The 18,782-nt window shown below is 40.1% G+C and overlaps 3 protein-coding genes across 3 annotated transcripts; all 3 read right to left on the reverse strand.

Moving 5' to 3' along the window:
* Positions 1–673: 673 nt before the first annotated feature.
* LOC140792856 (multicopper oxidase LPR1 homolog 4-like) lies at positions 674–2,605 on the reverse strand. The gene is made up of 3 exons (XM_073144078.1): positions 2,381–2,605; positions 819–2,285; positions 674–727 (listed from the first exon to the last, which is right to left on the reverse strand). Exons 1-3 carry the CDS (start codon positions 2,603–2,605, stop codon positions 674–676), a joined length of 1,746 nt encoding a protein of 581 aa, XP_073000179.1.
* Positions 2,606–7,279: 4,674 nt separating this feature from the next.
* LOC140792857 (multicopper oxidase LPR1 homolog 4-like) lies at positions 7,280–9,454 on the reverse strand. The gene is made up of 3 exons (XM_073144079.1): positions 9,230–9,454; positions 7,639–9,105; positions 7,280–7,543 (listed from the first exon to the last, which is right to left on the reverse strand). Exons 1-3 carry the CDS (start codon positions 9,452–9,454, stop codon positions 7,490–7,492), a joined length of 1,746 nt encoding a protein of 581 aa, XP_073000180.1. The 3' UTR covers positions 7,280–7,489.
* Positions 9,455–13,692: 4,238 nt separating this feature from the next.
* Positions 13,693–17,598, reverse strand: LOC140792964 (multicopper oxidase LPR1 homolog 2-like). The gene is made up of 3 exons (XM_073144230.1): positions 17,213–17,598; positions 14,857–16,305; positions 13,693–13,977 (listed from the first exon to the last, which is right to left on the reverse strand). Exons 1-3 carry the CDS (start codon positions 17,414–17,416, stop codon positions 13,924–13,926), a joined length of 1,707 nt encoding a protein of 568 aa, XP_073000331.1. The 5' UTR covers positions 17,417–17,598; the 3' UTR covers positions 13,693–13,923.
* Between the last annotated feature and the right edge of the window lie 1,184 nt (positions 17,599–18,782).

Here is an 18,782-nt window from a genome sequence, read left to right on the forward strand (position 1 = left end):
AGACCTTCATTTGCCCATGAATTTATAGATTATAGTGCTTTATTCTCTAAACAAACATTGTGATATGTATAGAATCCGTGAAATTGGACTTGATTGTCAGGGAATTGGATCAAGAGAAACTGTGGACAAAACCCCCGCATTTCCTATAGATCAAATACTCTTTTTTTTCGTCATCATAAGCTGTCATCCCAATGAGTCAATGCAACATGTTTATTAGTTTTAATACTTACTTTATAAAACAATTCACTATCCAATTAGTGGGACTGTGGAAAACATGAGAACAGCAAGAAAATAAAAATAAAAAGAAACATTGAACGAGTACTATTTAAACAACCCCAATTTCTTTCACCAAGGTGGCTGTCATATTTATCTTGTCTGCGTGGACATTTGCTTTACTGGTAAAAGAAATTTATTGATGATCAGAGAACTACATTGAATTGAATGTGAATAACGAAAATATAATCAACGTACAAGAATGACCCAACACCAATCCCGGCATAACTTACCTTTGAAACGATAAAATTTGACAACAGAAGAATTAATTTTAATTACTATGTGTTGACTATTTCAACAAGAATCTGCAACCAATGATACTAATGAATTCCCGAAACTTCTGGATCCTTGGGAAGATCGTCTCTTCCCATGGTTGTTTAGAATGATGAGTTTTCAAGTTTCAAGGCTTCAATATCAAGGGACGAATCATAGCATTGTCTTCGTGATCCAATATCTGCAAACATAAGTTAATTAATTGCATATAATAGAGAGATGTAAGGTCATGTAATGCAAAAGCTTGACGCTGGACTTGAAGAATAACTTACATGGCAATGGTAGACGTATCCGGGCTCCGCCGTGGCATCGAAAGGATACGGCATGCCGGTATCCACCAGCTTGAACGCCACCACCACGCTCGTCATGTAACCCGGCTCCATCTTCACGATGTTCTTCCACGTCTTCTCGTGCTCCGGTATCGCCACCACCTTCCCCACCGCGTGCCGCCACACGTCACACTTCACGGCGTCGTTCACCGCCGTCATGCAATCCGTAAAGTTCTGCAGGTCCAACAGCTCCTGCGCCTTAACGGCCTGAAACGTCGCTAAGTGTATGTGCAACGGATGGTTGTCGCCAGTCAGGTTTATCACGTGCCACAACTCGGTCGTCCCGGACTTGGGCGTCTCCGTCGGCGGATCCTCCAAGCGTAGGCCGTTGATGTATAGGTGGGTCGGCTCACCGTCGGCCGTCAGGTACTCGTACAAGACGATGTATCTTGTCTTCAATTTGGAGATGTCTGGTATGTTAACCGCGGCATAGTTGACCTCCGTCTTCGGCACCGTGGATTTATCTGGTTGGCCGGGCTTCGTTTCAGGTAGGACGGTAAACTTCATGACCTTGCCGTTTAAAGGGCCTGCGGGGGTTCCGGTCGGAAACGGGTAGGCTGCGTTGTTTAACAACTCAGCTTCGGAAGTGGTGGATTGCGAGAAGTCGATGACGACGTCGAATATCTCGGCGGGAGCAATTAGAATGCTGGTGATGCAGACCGGGGCGGAGAGGTAGGAGGAGTCGGAGCCGACGACGTAGAAGGGGAGGTTGTTGGAAAGGGTGAGGTTGAAGTAGCGGGCGTTGCTAGCGTTCAGGATGCGGAAACGGTACTTACGGCGGCGGACGGAGAGGAAAGGCCATGCCTTGCCGTTGACGGTGATCGCCTCGCCAAAGTACTCCGGCTGCCATTGCGGGTGGACGGAGGGGACGTTGCCAGTTGTGTTCATGTAGATGGAGCCGTCGACGTTGAAGCTCCGGTCGGCGATGACGAGATGGAGGTCTTCCTCGAGGCAAGGAAGATTCATCGGGTCATCGATGGGCGGCTTCTCGACGACGTAGGTTCCAAGAAGGCCGGCCAGAAGGTTGGCGCGAGTGAGGCCGAGGGCGTGGTCGTGGTACCAGAGATTGCCGGCCGGCTGGACGTTGGGGTAGGTGTAAGTGGCGGTGGTCCATTTGGGGCCTCTCTCTTTGAAGTCGGCAGTGAACCAGGCGAAGGCGCTGCCATCGAACTGCGGCGGGTTGGCACCACCGTGTAAATGGACGACGGCCGGGACGCCACCGGATTTAGGGATGGCGGTGGGGACGGTCGGGTCCCAGGAAAGGATGTGAGTGTCAGGGAGGTGGTTCTCCCAGGTGACATCGAGTGGTACCCCGTGGCGAGCAATGATGGTGGGGCCAGGGAATGTGGCGGCGGCAGCACATGTGCCGTATACAAACACCGGGGTGTCAGGAAGATCACGATGAAATTTCTGTAATCAATATATATATATACAATATTTGAAGAATTAATATCACACTTTTATATTTTGCATATATGTACATTAATGGAAAGAGCATTACGTACCCATGTCTTCTTGTACATGCCAATGGTGAGGTTGACAGAGGCTGGCTTGCCATTGTGCATGGAGTAGCCATATATTTTTGGCATCTGGGGCAGTGGATCCACGTACATCTGCAGTGATCCAGCCACCTTTTGGAGAGTTTCTTCCGTCACGGGTTGAATGGTTTGAGCAGCAACGACGGAGACTGCCAGGAGAAGCGTGAATGCCATTTGCATTCTGCTCCCCATTTCTACTCTAAATGATCGATCCATATAACTAGCTGCAAATATCAATCAATTAGCACAAGAACTTGTTAGCATTACATTTTCCCAATTCAAAAAGATGATAGCTAAAATATTGAGAAGAGAGAGGGGGCGTGTGATAAGTAGAGAACTCCACCTATGCAAAGGTTGAGAGGGCGTGTAGTAGCCACGGTTTAATGCTTTGGCTATTGAGCCAAGACCCCCATTTTATAGCCAAGCAAAGGGATCACAAAACCAGCACCTCGTTGCAATTAAGAGATCTAATATTTTGGGGGAAAGACGTGTGCTTAACTCGTTCTTGCTGACATTCCAATATTGATTACAATAATTATTTATGCATTAACTATACAGTACTATTATTTAATTATATATATATATGTATATATATATATATATATATTCCTTGACTTTTGGGTTGGTAATCTACCAGACACCACCAATTTGTTGAAGTATAGTGTCATTAATGAAAGGTCGTACATAGAACACACTCTTATTGGAAGTGATAGGTCCAACTATTTTAATTTATTTATGGTATATATATTAAACATATATGGACAGAAAGAAAAGGGTATTTAATCAAAGTTAAGACTCAAAATAATTAAAGACCTCTTTTTTAAACCATTTGCCTAGCTCATAAACTTCAGTTTTTCTTATTTTTGATCAATTAATTAGAAAATATATATCTGAAAAGCATCTGGCATTATTTACAACCTATTCAATCATTACTAAAGGATGCCAACTTGTATCCAACTGCATTTCGTAGGATGTTAGTTCCATATTCTTCTTACTTGGTATTAGTCCATTAAAGCATGATATTCTTCTTACTTGGTATTAGTCCATTAAAGCATGATTAATAATGGAACTATTCTCAGAAAATAAAAGCGTCTATAGTATAGTTGTCTTCTATCTTCATAGTGTATGAAAACATGGCCTTTCGTTTGACATTTCTCAACCTCGACAAATAGTGTTAGATCTCTTAAGAGGTGGGTTAATTCTTTTTTTTTTCTTTTAATAAACGATAGATAGATTGTGTTACGTACTCGTGTAATATTTAAACTAAATTAGGTATATTGTGTTGCTCGTGTAAGATTTAAACTTAAGCACTTTCTATTTGATACCGCGTAAAATCATCAAATGGTTTCTCTCTCCTTCCGATGAAAATATTATGATATTCTACGTTTCCTATTTTTTTATTATGATAAATCAAAATTTCTTATAAAGAACTATTTATAATTGCATCCACTATCTCAAATGGTACTCACTGCTTTAAAATTAATTAATATGGAAAATAGTGTTATAGTGCTATCATGGGGCCGTTAATCAAGCTGTTATATATGCAGTTGTGATGACTTCATAAACTATAGGATAGTAAACGATTTCTCATGACAAAAATTGATATCTATTTATTGAAGTCATTCGTGAACGTTCCGTTATGCTTATTCTTTAGTTTCTTTTTTTGCAACTTAATTGTTGTTTGGAGTATTATTATGTAATTGGTTAGTTAAGCCCTTAGAATAAGATCCTTCGCCTAGTTTTCTAATATTTTATTCTACACTTCCAACTGCCAAGATCAATCTTAAACTTTTAAGAGATTAAGGTATCATTTGATTACTGTATAAGATTTTTTAAGAATTACTTTAGCACACCTTTTAAATATAAATTAGATAAATTTATAATTTTACTCATATTTTATTGTTTGGCTGTAAAGCATAATAATTATTGTGAATAATTTATGTAAGAATTTTTGTTTACTTACAAAACAGTCTAGGCTATAAATAAGCATATTAATTATAAGAAAAATTTTGCTTTAAAAACGTGAATAACGTTATCGCAACCCACCACATGTAATAAGAATTTTGTACATAACTTATAATGTTATTTACCTTATGTAAAGTTTAATCAAAATATGCATAACTAGGTGTTTGATTATAGAATATATCTAATCGAGGTGTAATTTATAAATAAGTATTTTTTATGCACGAACTAAATAAAAATTAAAATTTTATTGGCATTTCAACGGCACTACTAGTTAGCCTTGGGATTAGTTACTATTAGAAGATATAAGAGATTGCTAATTGAGTTTTATCTGTGGGCGTCGGCTATTCCACCCGGATAGGTGGACATGGTTACCAGAAGAATTTTGCATATGGTTGTCCTTAAACCCCGGCCCTAATCATTTATCTGATGTGCAAGCAATGAAGTTGACTGCGTTTTAGTCTTAATTGTAGACCCTGCTAATAATTGTTGGAATATCTTATATATATCCTTAGTACTTGGTATAACTTAATCCATGGTCCGAACTGGTGACAACTTCGTGATTCTGAAGCGTAGACTAATTCATGTGCTAAATTAGTTCTAATTAGTAGTAAAATCCTCCACCAGATAAACCTATTGATTTCTAGTCGACATTCACTTTCAAAATTTAACAGTACTCCTATTCTACTCTTATATATGCAACTAGTCTCACTTGATGATCAATTTTAGATTAAGATGGAATTAAAGCTTGACCATTTGCATCTGTATAAAGATTGATTTATCTCACCTCATGCAGCATTTTAGCCGGAATAAAATTCTTAATCCTAAATTTGTGTGTGTGTGTATACCTGAATAACATTCTTATCATTTGTGTGACACCAACAGTTTAAAATATGAATAATTTAATGATAATTTTATGAAAATACCTGAGGACCGCATAGATGATGATAATGATGATATTCGCATTTGAGGGAGATTACAAGTCGGTAATCGACTCAGTGTTGGAATTTAAATGTAACTAAGAAACGATGTACGAGATGGCAGACTTAGAATTAGATAAAATTTGGTAGGGCTAATTTAGATCCTAATCCTCATGAAGCATGGGTATTTTGGCGACATTCCATCATTTAGACATTCAAATTAAAAGTTTACTATTTTAGAATAAATTTATTTTGCTTATATTACTCCGTGTAGAAGTCGAAATTCAATTTTGTTTATTCCGGTATTAACGTGTGGTAATGAGCCAGCCAGGTTGGGGAAAAGTAATTGGGCATCGAAACCGAAGGTAGTTCGGGGCTGGTCGGGTTCCGGCCAAGCCTTTGGAGTTGAAAACTTGAACCCAATATTTGAGCCAAGCCTGCGACTGAGAGATGGGGAAAGAGAGGAAGAGGAGCCGGAGCCGGAGCCGGAGGGGAGGCTGAGGAAGAAGAGCGACAGAGGAGGAAGAGGAGATCGACAGCAAATACAAGGAGATGGGAGAAGACTTGGAGGGCGAGTGCCACCTCCGAGGATGACTCCTCCACTGGCCATCGAGTTCACCCCTTACGTCTCAGCAATGGAACGACAAGATGGACTGCAAGGTATACATGGCTTTAGGCAAGATGGCGCCATTCAGACGACAATAGGGAATCTTTCCAAAATGGTGTCGTTATATCTCGATGGCAGATCAAGAATTGAGCACCTTAAGAAGTCTAAGTCCAAGCCCTGGTAGTAGTACCATGAGGTCCATGACGGACCTTAGACGGAGCTGGTGGAGTCGACGTCTAATGGGCATGTATCTTTCACAGAGTAGATGGACTCCGGACGCTTCCATTCCCAAAGAGAGCTGCCAGTTATCGGGGCGGTCGAGGCGTCTATTGTTACATCTCCATGGTGACGAGGCCGAGATAGCTCGAGGGTTAAGCTTGCAGCACGTCGGGTGTGATGGTGAGGTCGTCGCTCCGGCGAGGCAAGTAACTCTTAGAGGCGTCAGTGTTATTGGGGATCAGCGAGGTGTTCGACTTGAAGTCTGGGTTCGAGACGCAGCAACTGGACAACGTGGTGGAGAGTTTTGAAGCGAGAGTGGGAGTTGGGGAAGCAAAGGACGGAAGTGCTCGAGGGCACATATTGAAATAATTTTTTTAAAATTTTTTATTATTCACTTACTTTCTTAACCATCAAGGTCAATATAAGTGGATAGTTTAATATTTTTATTTATTTGTATTTAATAGCATTAGAGAAGTAAGAGATTTTTTAATAATTCAAGAATCCGTATATGCCAAAAGAGTTTAGAAAAAGTACATCGAAAAGAATAATAAATCAGAGATTCCAAGTAAAACTATTCCTCAATTCAAATTATTAGCTTGAATTCTTGCTCTTCAATTAAACCTTTATGAATGAATAAAAAATTAGTATCAATTGTTTTTTACTAAGTTACTAAAACATGATGCAGTTGATATATGACATGGAAGTCTACACGGGCAGGAAATTTGAAGCACAAAACTAGCTAAATTCTTTTGGAATATATATAGCAATCCTTAGTGTGAAAGAAAGACTTGCTGACTTCGGCCTAGTGACATGAGTACTAGTCGCGAAACAACTTATCATTATTCCCTAAATAAATAAAACGTAATCCTTAGAAAGATGTGCGCGGATAAATTCAGTTGATGAAGCTGTGGACAAATCCCCGTTGAACACTTCAAAGCTCTTCCTTGCTATATTAGCCTCATCTTACATGAGTCAAGGCAACATGCATACTTAAAAATACTTTAAAAACAATTCATCTATCCAACTACTGGGGGAATCAGGCACAAGCTACTTTCTCAACATATACATATACAAATACATATATATATATATATATATACTTTTCAATTGCAACCATCGACGTAGGTGCTAAAAGCTAAATTGTTTATGGCTGCATCGTTATTTGCGCCATTGGGTTAAGCAATTTTATTGAGAAAAGAATTACATTTGAAATATAATTCGAACAATACAATATAATCAAATATACCACACGACGAGTGACTCAACACCAGTCCCGACAATAACTTACCTTAAAAACAATAATTTCTTCTCAATCTCCCACAAATTTCTACACTTTCTCTTACCATATTTATTCAGAGTTATAAGCTTTCAAGGCTGCAATATCAAGGGACGAATCATAGCATTGTCTTCGTGATCCAATATCTGCAAACATAATTAAGTTAATTGCTTATGTTAGAGAGATTAATTTAAGGTCATGTAATGCAAAAGCTTTACGCTGGACTTGAAGAATAACTTACATGGCAATGGTAGACGTATCCGGGCTCCGCTGTGGCATCGAACGGATACGGCATGTCGGTATCCACCAGCTTGAACGCCACCACCACGCTCGTCATGTAACCCGGCTCCATCTTCACGATGTTCTTCCACGTCTTCTCGTGCTCCGGTATCGCCACCACCTTCCCCACCGCGTGCCGCCACACGTCACACTTCACGGCGTCGTTCACCGCCGTCATGCAATCCGTAAAGTTCTGCAGGTCCAACAGCTCCTGCGCCTTAACGGCCTGAAACGTCGCTAAGTGTATGTGCAACGGATGGTTGTCGCCGGTCAGGTTTATCACGTGCCACAGCTCGGTCGTCCCGGACTTGGGCGTCTCAGTCGGTGGATCCTCCAAGCGTAGGCCGTTGATGTAGAGGTGGGTCGGCTCACCGTCGGCGGTCTGGTACTCGTACAAGACGATGTATCTCGTCTTCAATTTGGAGATGTCTGGTATGTTCACCACAGCATAGTTGACCTCCGCCTTGGGCATCGTGGATTTATCCAATTTGTCGGGCTTCGTTTCTGCTGAGATGGTAAACTTCATGACCTTGCCGTTTAATGGGCCAGCTGGGGTTCCGGTCGGAAACGGGTAGGCCGCGTTGTTTAACAACTCAGCTTCGGAAGTGGTGGATTGCGAGAAGTCGATGACGACGTCGAATATCTCGGCAGGAGCCACTAGGATGCTGGAGGTGCAGACGGGTGCGGAGAGGTAGGAGGAGTCGGAGCCGATGACGTAGAAAGGGAGGTTGTTGGAGAGGGTGAGGTTGAAGTAGCGGGCGTTGCTGGCGTTCAGGATGCGGAGACGGTACTTACGGCGGCGGACGGAGAGGAAAGGCCATGCCTTGCCGTTGACGGTGATCGCCTCGCCAAAGTACTCCGGCTGCCATTGTGGGTGGACCGAGGGGACGTTGCCAGTTGTGTTCATGTAGATGGAGCCATCGACGTTGAAGCTCCGGTCGGCGATGACGAGGTGGAGATCTTCTTCCAAGCAAGGGAGGTTCATCGGGTCGTCGACGGTCGGCTTCTCAATGACGTAGGCCCCGAGAAGGCCGGCCAGGAGGTTTTCCCTGGTCAGGCCGAGGGCATGGTCATGGTACCAGAGGTTGCCGGCCGGCTGGACGTTGGGGTAGGTGTAAGTGGGGGTGGTCCATTTGGGACCTCTTTCTTTGAAGCCGGCGGTGAACCAGGCAAACGCGCTGCCGTCGGACTGCGGAGGGTTGGCACCACCGTGTAGATGGACAACGGCCGGGACGCCGCCGCACTTGGGGATGGCCGTGGGGACAGTCGGGTCCCAGGATAAGATGTGAGACTTCGGGAGGTGGTTCTCCCACGTCATATAGAGGGGCACACCGTGGCGAGCAATAATGGTGGGCCCAGGGAAAGTAGCCTTGGCGGCGGAGGTGCCATAGACAAACACCGGGGTGTCAGGGAGATCGCGGTGAAATTTCTGTAATCAATATAAACATTTGACTGCCGAACGTCAAACTTTATTCTAGCTAATATAGGGATATTAAAGAGGAAAAAACTACGTATAATAAGAGGAATTATTAATCGAAGAGAACATTACGTACCCATGTCTTCTTGTACATGCCAATGGTGAGGTTGACAGAGACTGGCTGGCCCTTGTGCATAGAGTAGCCATATATCTTTGGCATCTGGGGCAGTGGATCCACGTACATCTGCAATGATCCAGCCACCTTTTGGAGAGTTTCTTCCGTAACGGGTTGAATGGTTTTAGTGGCAACAACTGAGACTGCCAAGAGAAGCGTGAATGCTATTTGCATTCTGCTCCCCATTTCTGCTACGTTCTCTAATTAGCTGCAAAAATTAATCGTATATGCAGTGGTTACGATTATATTTTTCCTATGTAAAAAACAGTAGTCAAAAGGAAATTTGGAAAAGAATCGTTGCCTAGCAGAGAATGGAAACAATAGTTTTGACTTATTCTGCTATGTATTCTAATCAAATCCAAGAAATAATAGCAACCGAGCATCATCAACAACTTGGGTCCTTTTGAATTAATTAATATTTACATGCATATATACAGTTTTGTACATGCACGCATATTTTGTTTACTTTATATATATATTTTAACTTGGATATATATGATGGGCTGTACAAAATAGTGAAAATGAGTAGTTATATCTCTTGACAAACTATATATATCCCAAAGATAAAAAAAAGCATTACCAAGATCTATCATAACAGCTACCAAACTATAACAAAACCAGATAGCAAAAGCGTGAAAACGTTGCAGCGAAAAAGATAGAAGGGAAAATACACACTTTCATAACATGTCTACGAGTTATATATAAAGAAAATTGTAGAATTACGGTCTCAATAATAGAAACAAGAGGGCTTGGCTTGAGGAAGAAGGAGAACAAGAGATAGATGTAGAGAAAGAGAAACCCCACCTTTTGCAAAGGTTGAGAGTGCGTGTGGTAAGCACAGTTGAATGCTTTGGCTATTGAGCCAAGATCCTTCTTATATAGCCAAGCAAAGGGGGTGAGAAAGCCAAGCCAGCTCGTTGCAATTTCGTAATCAAGGGATTAATATTTTAGGGAAAGACGTGTGCTACGTTCTTGCCGGCCGGCATTCCATTGTTTTCCTTCCATCTTTTTAGTTGGGGATCTGCCAAACATTACCAATGACTTGTTCAAGTGGTGCCCAATCACACTCTCTGACCAATAATCAAAGGATCAGAGAGGGGTAATAAAAGGATCAGAGAGGGTTTCACATTATTTATATTAAAAGATCGTACTCAGAACACACTCTTATTCGTTGGTTAGAGACCGCAATCTAGCTCTTTATTTAGTCATAGACAAAATACTATATATATATATATACACATATATATTGAAGAGACAAATAGATTTAATTTAATTATAGTTTGGTCAAAATTTAAAGTGCGGTTGAATTTTTATTTGTGACATTTAACTCATGCAACTTTGACATATATGTTATTATCTAACGACTATTAATCTTAATATAAGAAGACCAAAATATTTTTCTTTCTAATTTATAGCACTCGGTTGATAATCACAAACATCTCAGAACAAATAGAGAATAAAATGTGAAGTTGCCAAAAACACGATGGTCAATTACTCTGGCCATTAGCTTTGGATAAAAATTATAAAGTTGCTTATGAGTTAAAGTATCATAAAATAAATTTAATTCAAGGAAAACTTTTAAGTTTGGCCAGATTGTAAGAGGGTAAATTTTTTCTCTCTATATTGAACATATATATAAAGAAGGAAAAGGGTATTTGGATAAAGGGTTAAGGTTCATAATAAGTACGTCATCTCATCTTAATTTACCACTTGCACGCTTGCTGGATCAAAAACTTCACCTTTTCTTATTCTTGATCAATGGCATTAATTAGTAGGGAAAATCTATTGAGTGAACCAATTAGTTGGGAATGAATTGCTTAGATTAATAAGTTAGGATTATTTTTAGAAGTATCTGGCGATAAAATCTTTTCCATTGAAATTAATAATACAACCTACTCAATCATTAGCGAAGAATGTCAACTTGTATGTGTGCAACTCCCTTTCTTCGGATGTTAGTTTAGTTCTTCTTCGTACTTAGTATTAATATAGTCCACTAAGCATAATATAATGTAACAATCCTCCATTAGATAAAAACAAGGAATCTATGCTAATTTATTAGAGGAGCAGCCTCCTCCTACCTTCAAAGGGTGTGAAAACATGGCATTTATTTATTTATTGTTCCTTTCGTAGCTGTTAGATAGGACTTTGAAAAGATTATGATATTTTCCTTTTATCCATTTTATTTTTGTTGATCCAATTCCCTTATAAATAATTATCTTATAATTTTATCCACTATACATAACAAATGATACTCGCTGTGATAAAATTAAGATGGAAAATAGTGTTATAATGCTATCATGGGCCATTGTCTAAGCTGTCATATAGTTGTAATGACTTCATAATAGATTATATATAGTATTAAACATGCTTTTCATGTCAAAGTTTGATATATATTTATCAAAGTTTGATATATATTTATTAAAACTATTCATGAACATTCCGTGATGGTTATCCTTAGTTTATTTCTTCCAACTTGCTGTTCGGAATGAACCACATGTTGTACTTGGTTTGTTATCAAGGCCTTAGAATAAGATGCCTTCTCCTAGTTTTCTATCTTTATTATACAATTTTTTATAGAACACTCTTCAAGAATCCCACCAGCTAAGAACCTAACTCAGATGTTAAAGAGATTGGCTAGCTGGTTTCTATTAGCATCCCAACCACCGTTAGTTAGTCTACATATATATATATATATATATATGTATGTACGTATGTACGTATTACTATTGGAACATGAATAAACTTGTAACTTTTGGTGATAATTAAGAACTGTGGGCGGGATTCCACGTTATTCGACCCGGAATAGTGGAACAGTGGACTGGTTATCCAAAGAATTATCCAAATGTTTGGCCTTGACCAGTTGACCTGGCCCTCATTTATCCATCCCTACGTGCAAGCATATGGCATCCGTGAACTTAGTCTTTCAGCAGACCGCGTTATAGTAACATATATATATATATATGTATATATTCTTGTTATATAACTTAAGATAAGGCCAGCTTTTATCTCCTATCTTATTAGATACTTAAGCAATAGGCTAAGGCATGTGCTAAATTAGTTTTAGTAGTAAATTCTCCACCAGATAAACCTATTGTTTTTTAGTCGACAATCACTTTCAAAACTTAACTGGACGTAGAACTCATTGCCCCCATAATTCAAACTATTGGTATTTCAAAATGTCAATAGCTTAGTCTTCAAGAAACCCTCATCAATAGGTACCTAATTTGGTATCAATATCAATTGCTTTCAGACTAATGTTACTCCAAGATACAGTTGATGTATGACTTGGATTCCTACGTGATCAGCGAACTTGGAACTCAAACCTAACGAATTCGTAGTATTTTAGATTTCTCTAAAGCAATGATATGCATGCAACACGTCAGATTGGACTTGGACTAAGTCACGGAACAAGGAATTGGATCAGAGAAACTATGGGCAAACCCACTTGATTTGTGCAAGACGTGCCATTGTTGGATTCTTCAAGATATATATTAATATCTCTAGCAAGTTAAATTAATAATTGATATATTTCCTACTTCAAATATATACTTTTCTTGCCGTCATAAGCTCTCATCTTGCATGAGTTAGTGGGGGGCATGAAGGAGAACGAGAAGAAAAATAAAGAAAAAAGATTGACAGAGTACTACTTCAACAACCCCAATATACTTGTCAATTTCTACAACTGAGGTAAACTGTTCTTGTCTGCGTTGACATTTGTCATTAGATTTAGTAAGATTTGTTGTCGGCAAAGAGGAGAAATTTTTTTTTAAGTACTTGTAGCCAGTTGGAGATGACTAGTGGTATACCATATTTTGTACATAATTCCATGAGTTCTAGAGGACTTATTGCCAAAGGGAAAGATGCACATTTTTGGTTTTAGGAAAGTTAGGAGATTATACCGCAATTAAGATTCATGAAGATAATAAAAAAAAGTTTCCAAAAGAATAGAAATGAAAAAAAGAGACTTAAATAAGAGAAGCTAGTTTTGCAGCAATAAGGATAAAAACAATTCTATGTCCACCATAAGGATTTGATAATTTGGATACACCCTGTCTCGGTGTTCGCCTTTCATTAAAAGATTTTCATGTTGTGCTCCTTCCAAGTTAGCCACCATAAGAGATATTTATAAAAAAAATCCCACGCTTGATTTCTTTTTCTTTTGATAGGACACACAGGACCATATTTGCATCAATTAACCTACTAATAAATGCATTCTGCACCATATTCATGTCATAAAATTCTTTATCAAGATTTGAAGTCATGGACGTTTTAGGCCGGGCTAATTAAGGCCTGTTAGGGTATGTCCTTAATGGCCCATCAAGTTATAGGAGGAAAAAGGGTTTTGAAGAAGAAAAGCCTAAAAGCTATATCCATGAATAGGTCAATCTTAACAATGGCTAACATTTTAACACCACACCAACAAAGGTACAATCGGTAAAGCTTTATTAATCTGAAAGAATATTCATGTCACAACTGATGATTATCATTTATTTAGGTACAACACTAGTTGCATGTTTTAATTGCCCTAACTTTGGCCTAGTACTTCAAAAGGTATACACTAGTGAATAGAGATTTATAGTGTATGTTGAAGTTAACTGATGTCTTCTTCAGCAGCAGTAAACTTGAGTTGCACTTTGAGTCCTCTGCAGCAACCATTAATGGACAAGCTTCAAGGGCCTCATCATCTCATTGTCTTCATGATCCAGAATCTGTTTTTGGTTTGGAAATGAATAGAAAGATTACATGTGGGTTAACAGTGACAAATAATTAATGTTAGTTCTTGAATACTATAATTCATCGTAGTAATAAAGAGAAAAAGGAACATTCATCATGACGCCAAACAAGTCCAGCTTTATATCACCTTCTTCTTTATTGCTTTCCTTGGACTACTTGGTGGATGCAAATGGTTTCTAGATGCCAATATTTAATACTAATGGGCAAAACTAGCTAGTCTCTTACCTAGTCGAATAACTTATGATTCCACCAAGATATATAAAAAGAAAGATGAAAAGCCAACTCAATGGTATCTGCATGTTGATGAACAAAGATGACTAGGACTTCCACCAACCCAATTCAAACGTTATTAAGACTTCCACTGTGTAAGCAAATCGGACCCAATTCTTATTTACTGGCCAAGGTGAGTGACACGTGGACCAAGAATAGTCGTGTTCTTGTTTACACTCTCAAGTCGACTTCTCCAAAGGGCGACTGTACGTGTCGGATAAGTTTTATCCAACCAAGGTGGATATGTCGGTATCTGACATAAGGATAAAAGAACACGTACAACTGCCCCCTTATAACCATCATATATATATATATATATGCATATTATATATAACTTGGAACAAAACGAATAGTTGTGGAATCCTGTCACCTTTGCCTGCCAAAATCTTATCCCTTTTCATTGCTTGCTGCCATCCACACTCTTATGTCACATAAGTTGAATATGTACCTTCTAGTTTTTTTTTTTTTTCTCTTTTCTAATTATCTTTTTACTATGATAATTAATTGACAAGGAAAGTTAAAAGAAAAAAACTTATATTAATTAGCAGTGGAAGAAGAAGAAGAGAGCATTGAGATTTTCTTACGTGGCAGTGGTACACGTATCCCGGTTCGGCCGTCACGTCGAACGGAAACCTCTCCTCCGGCCTGAGCGGCTTGAAGCGGACCAGGATCTTCGTCACGACACCAGGCTGCATCTTGAACACATTCTTCCACCCCCTCTCGTGCCTCGGCACGCGCCAACGCCGCCCAATCGCGTGATCTTCCACGTGGCATCTGATTGCGTCATTGATGTCCTTCATGCACTTCTCGAACCCCTCTGCGTCCTTTAGCCCTCGCTGTTCCAGCACTTTGAATACGCCCAAGTGGATGTGCAGCGGGTGGTTGTCATCCGTCAGATTGATCACGCTCCAAATCTCAGTCGTCCCTTCTCTCGGAGTCTCAGTTGCTGGCTCGCTGAAGGACTTGGCGTTCAGGTACAAGTGGGTCGGCTCCCCCGTGACGCTCTCGTACTCGTACATCGTCACGAATCTCGAGGCGACCGCCTCGTGCACGTGCGGTGCCGGGTATCTAAGCAGCGGAGAGGGTACGCGGGAAGGGTCCTCCTCTCTCCGCCGTCGGATTGAAAACTTCATCACCTTTCCGCTCAGCTCGTCCGTGGGGTCCCCGGACGGGTACGGGAACGGCGCGTCGTTTAGTAGGACGGCGTCGTCGGTGGTTGATTTTGAGAAGTCAACGATGACGTCGGCGATCTCAGACGGGGCGAGGAGGAATCTTTTGGACGTGACTGGACTGGGGAGGTAGACGGAGTCGGACGACACGTGGACGAATCTGAGGCCGTTGGAGAAGGACAGGCGGTAGAAGCGGGCGTTGCCAGCGTTGACTATGCGGAAGCGGTAGCGGCGGCGGCGGACGGAGAGGAAGGGCCAAGCCTTGCCGTTGACGACGACGGCTGGGCCGAAGTACTCGGGCTGCCACTGCGGGTGGATGGACGGGTTGTCGCCAGTGGAGTTGAGGTACAGGGAGCCGTCGGAACAGAAGTCACGGTCAAAGATGACGAGCTGTCGGTCGAAATCCGGGCCCGAGGGGAGCCGGAGGGGAAGCTCGGAGAGGCTCGAGATGCGGTAGGAGCCGACGAGGCCGGCGAGGAGGTTGATGCGGGTGAGTCCGAGGGCGTGGTCATGGTACCATAAATTGCCAGGAGGCTGATGATTTGGGTAGTAGTAGACAGGAGAGGAGAAATGGGGCCCAGTGGCTGCGAAAGAGGAGGTGAACCAAGCAAGAGAGTTGCCGTCGGAGGTCGGCGGCTGTATGCCACCGTGAAGATGGACGACCGTAGGAACGCCGGAGATAGGTTTGGCGGTTGCCAACGTGGTGTCCCAGGGAAGGAAGTGCCGAGGAGGGAGATGATTGGTCCAGGTCACGTAGGTGGGAACACCCTCGAGGACCTCGATGGTGGGGCCTGGGACTGTGGCAGCCTCTTTGCACGTGCCATAGGCGAACACTCGTGTAGGCGGGAGGTCGCGATGAAATTTCTATAAATAAATAAATAAATAAATACAAACATATTCGTAATCCAACCGCATGAACAAAGTTCAAATGAAAGATGCTAAATTTTTGTGGACAGATTATATTACATTAAATAAAGAGAATTTTTTTTTTCGGTATATTAATTGAACGATTACATTAATCCGTACGTCGATGGATTTGGTCCAAATCTAAGCAAGACATTGCCTTAGATTTGCCAGCAGTTGGTTGATCTCTACTCTAAAAGACAACTAGAACATCCAAACTAAATCCTATCCACCAAGACGCACGTATCTTGAATGAATCGATCAATTCGTTGAACTAATAAACAAGTCTATATATCTTTAGAAAACGTCATATAAATTGTTCTATTCCGTCAAAAAGTTCTATAGAAATCTCAGTCCATTTATAGAACATTTCGATTTCGTCAAAGAGTAATTAAGTCAACGTCTATGTCAAAAGAATAGTAATTCGAATAAGATCGGTTTTGAGGAGTATAGATGCAAATCCAAATTTGAGAGAGGTAAGCAAATAAGAGGATTTTTTTAGAGATGTGCATGCAATAAAAGAAAAAAAACTCTTTTTATCTAATAAATTTAAAGAACTAAGATATTGTTCTCAAGAATTTTTAAATTGGATGTAACTTCCTAATAAACAATGGAATAGATGCTTAAAAAGGTAGCTTGGTAAATGCAAAGCTTTCCGATTAATAAAAGGTACAAAATTCTGACAAACAGCAGCATTTTAAACTTAACTAAACGTTCTAATTCCCTTTTATATACTATTATGTGATGCTTGGATAACTCGAAAAATTATTCCAACTGTTGCAAGGAATAAGAACAAGTTATCCAACAATGCTGTGAAAATTAACTAATTAAACACCAAGAAGACAAAAGAGAGGAATAGAGAACTCACCCACATGGTGTCGTACATCCCGACGGTGAGATTGCCGGCGACCAGGACGCCATTTTTAAACCCAAAACCTTGCAACTTAGGCATGTCAGGGAGCTCATCCACAAACATCTCAAGCTTGTTGAGGTCAAATAGGTTATTTCCACTATCACACAACACTCCTTCCACTAACACTACTACTAAGAGAGCATGAAGCTTCTTCTCCATCTCTAGGTTCCACTCTCGGACCACAAGAGAGAGAGAGAGAGAGAGAGAGAGAGAGAGAGAGAGAGAGAGAGAGAGAGAGAGAGAGAGAGAGAGATGTATATATGGAGGAAATAGTGTTTGGGATTTATAGTGGAAAGCTTAGGCGTGGAGAACAAAGTAGGTGGTTGTCACTTTTTTAACTTAGTGTGCATTAGTGGGTTTGAGATTATATTTGTAGACTTAAAGTATTGGTGAGATTAGATTATGAAGTGTTATTAGATGGGATTGGATAGGCTGGAGATGGGGCAAAGAAATGAAAAGTCCAAAGTAAAGTTTTATTTATTTTTTTCTTCCTTTTGATTAGAAGTTCAAAGTAAAGTTGATGGGTTGATGGACAAGTGCAAGGGCTTTTGTCGCATAATGTACAAACTTTAGCTGGTGAAGGGTGTCTATATTCTAATTCCTAGGGCTCCACAGCCTGGGAGTTTGGCAGTGATGGGCCAGGAAGAGTCATGGGTGTGTTCAAATAATAGAGGGAAAGAGTCCTAGGGAAAGGTAGTAGTCTCTCTTGTTGGAATAATAATAGCAACACACTTGTAGGAGTAACAATGTTGGAGACTGTTGCCTACAATGAACTGCCAATCTGCCAGAATCTAATCAGTTTTTGGGGTTCCCTATGGCCTATCTCTCTCTATCTTATTATTAGGTTTGGATACTTGTGAGATTGTTGCCTAAATCCTAAGGTTTGTATTAGAGTAACTTTTTTTTGGATAATTACAAAGTAATTAGCATTCAAAACATCTCTTCTATTAGTTATTTATTAGATTATTTTATTTATTTTAGAGGAAAGAAAGAAATAAAAGTTGAGAATAAAATAGTCCTTTTATGTTTTTCATGAACACTATTATGGAATGAGACGTTTTCCATAATATAGTGGAGTTAATATGTACAAAAATAAATTGAGAGGCATGTGAAAATAAATAATAGTTTATGACATCTTAGATTAATAATTCCTAGCTTTTATGAAAGTTATGGCATTAGTTTACATAGATGTCGCAGGTAACAGTTCAAGATTAACCTATTGTATTAACAGATTATCAAACAAGCTTATTTGTGATTGATGTAAAAAATATGATAAGTTTGTTAATTAAAATTTATCGTTATTTTTTCCTTACACCTTTTGGATTATTTCTATCATTCTTATTTTTATTAGGAGACTTAGCAAAAGGGTTACTCCTTGGTTGAATGAGCTTAAAATGCAACCAAAAGTTATTCTATTGCTTAATAGGAGGGAGGCAAAACATATCCATAACTCGTGACTTATGAGCTTGACTTGGCAGTTGTTTTGGATTCCACCGTCATGTAAATATCTGATTCTATTTGGATG

The sequence above is a fragment of the Typha latifolia genome, chromosome 7 (genome assembly GCF_019914945.1).
Source record: "Typha latifolia isolate L0001 chromosome 7, TyphaL0001v2, whole genome shotgun sequence".
In the NCBI taxonomy this organism is placed as follows: domain Eukaryota; kingdom Viridiplantae; phylum Streptophyta; class Magnoliopsida; order Poales; family Typhaceae; genus Typha; species Typha latifolia.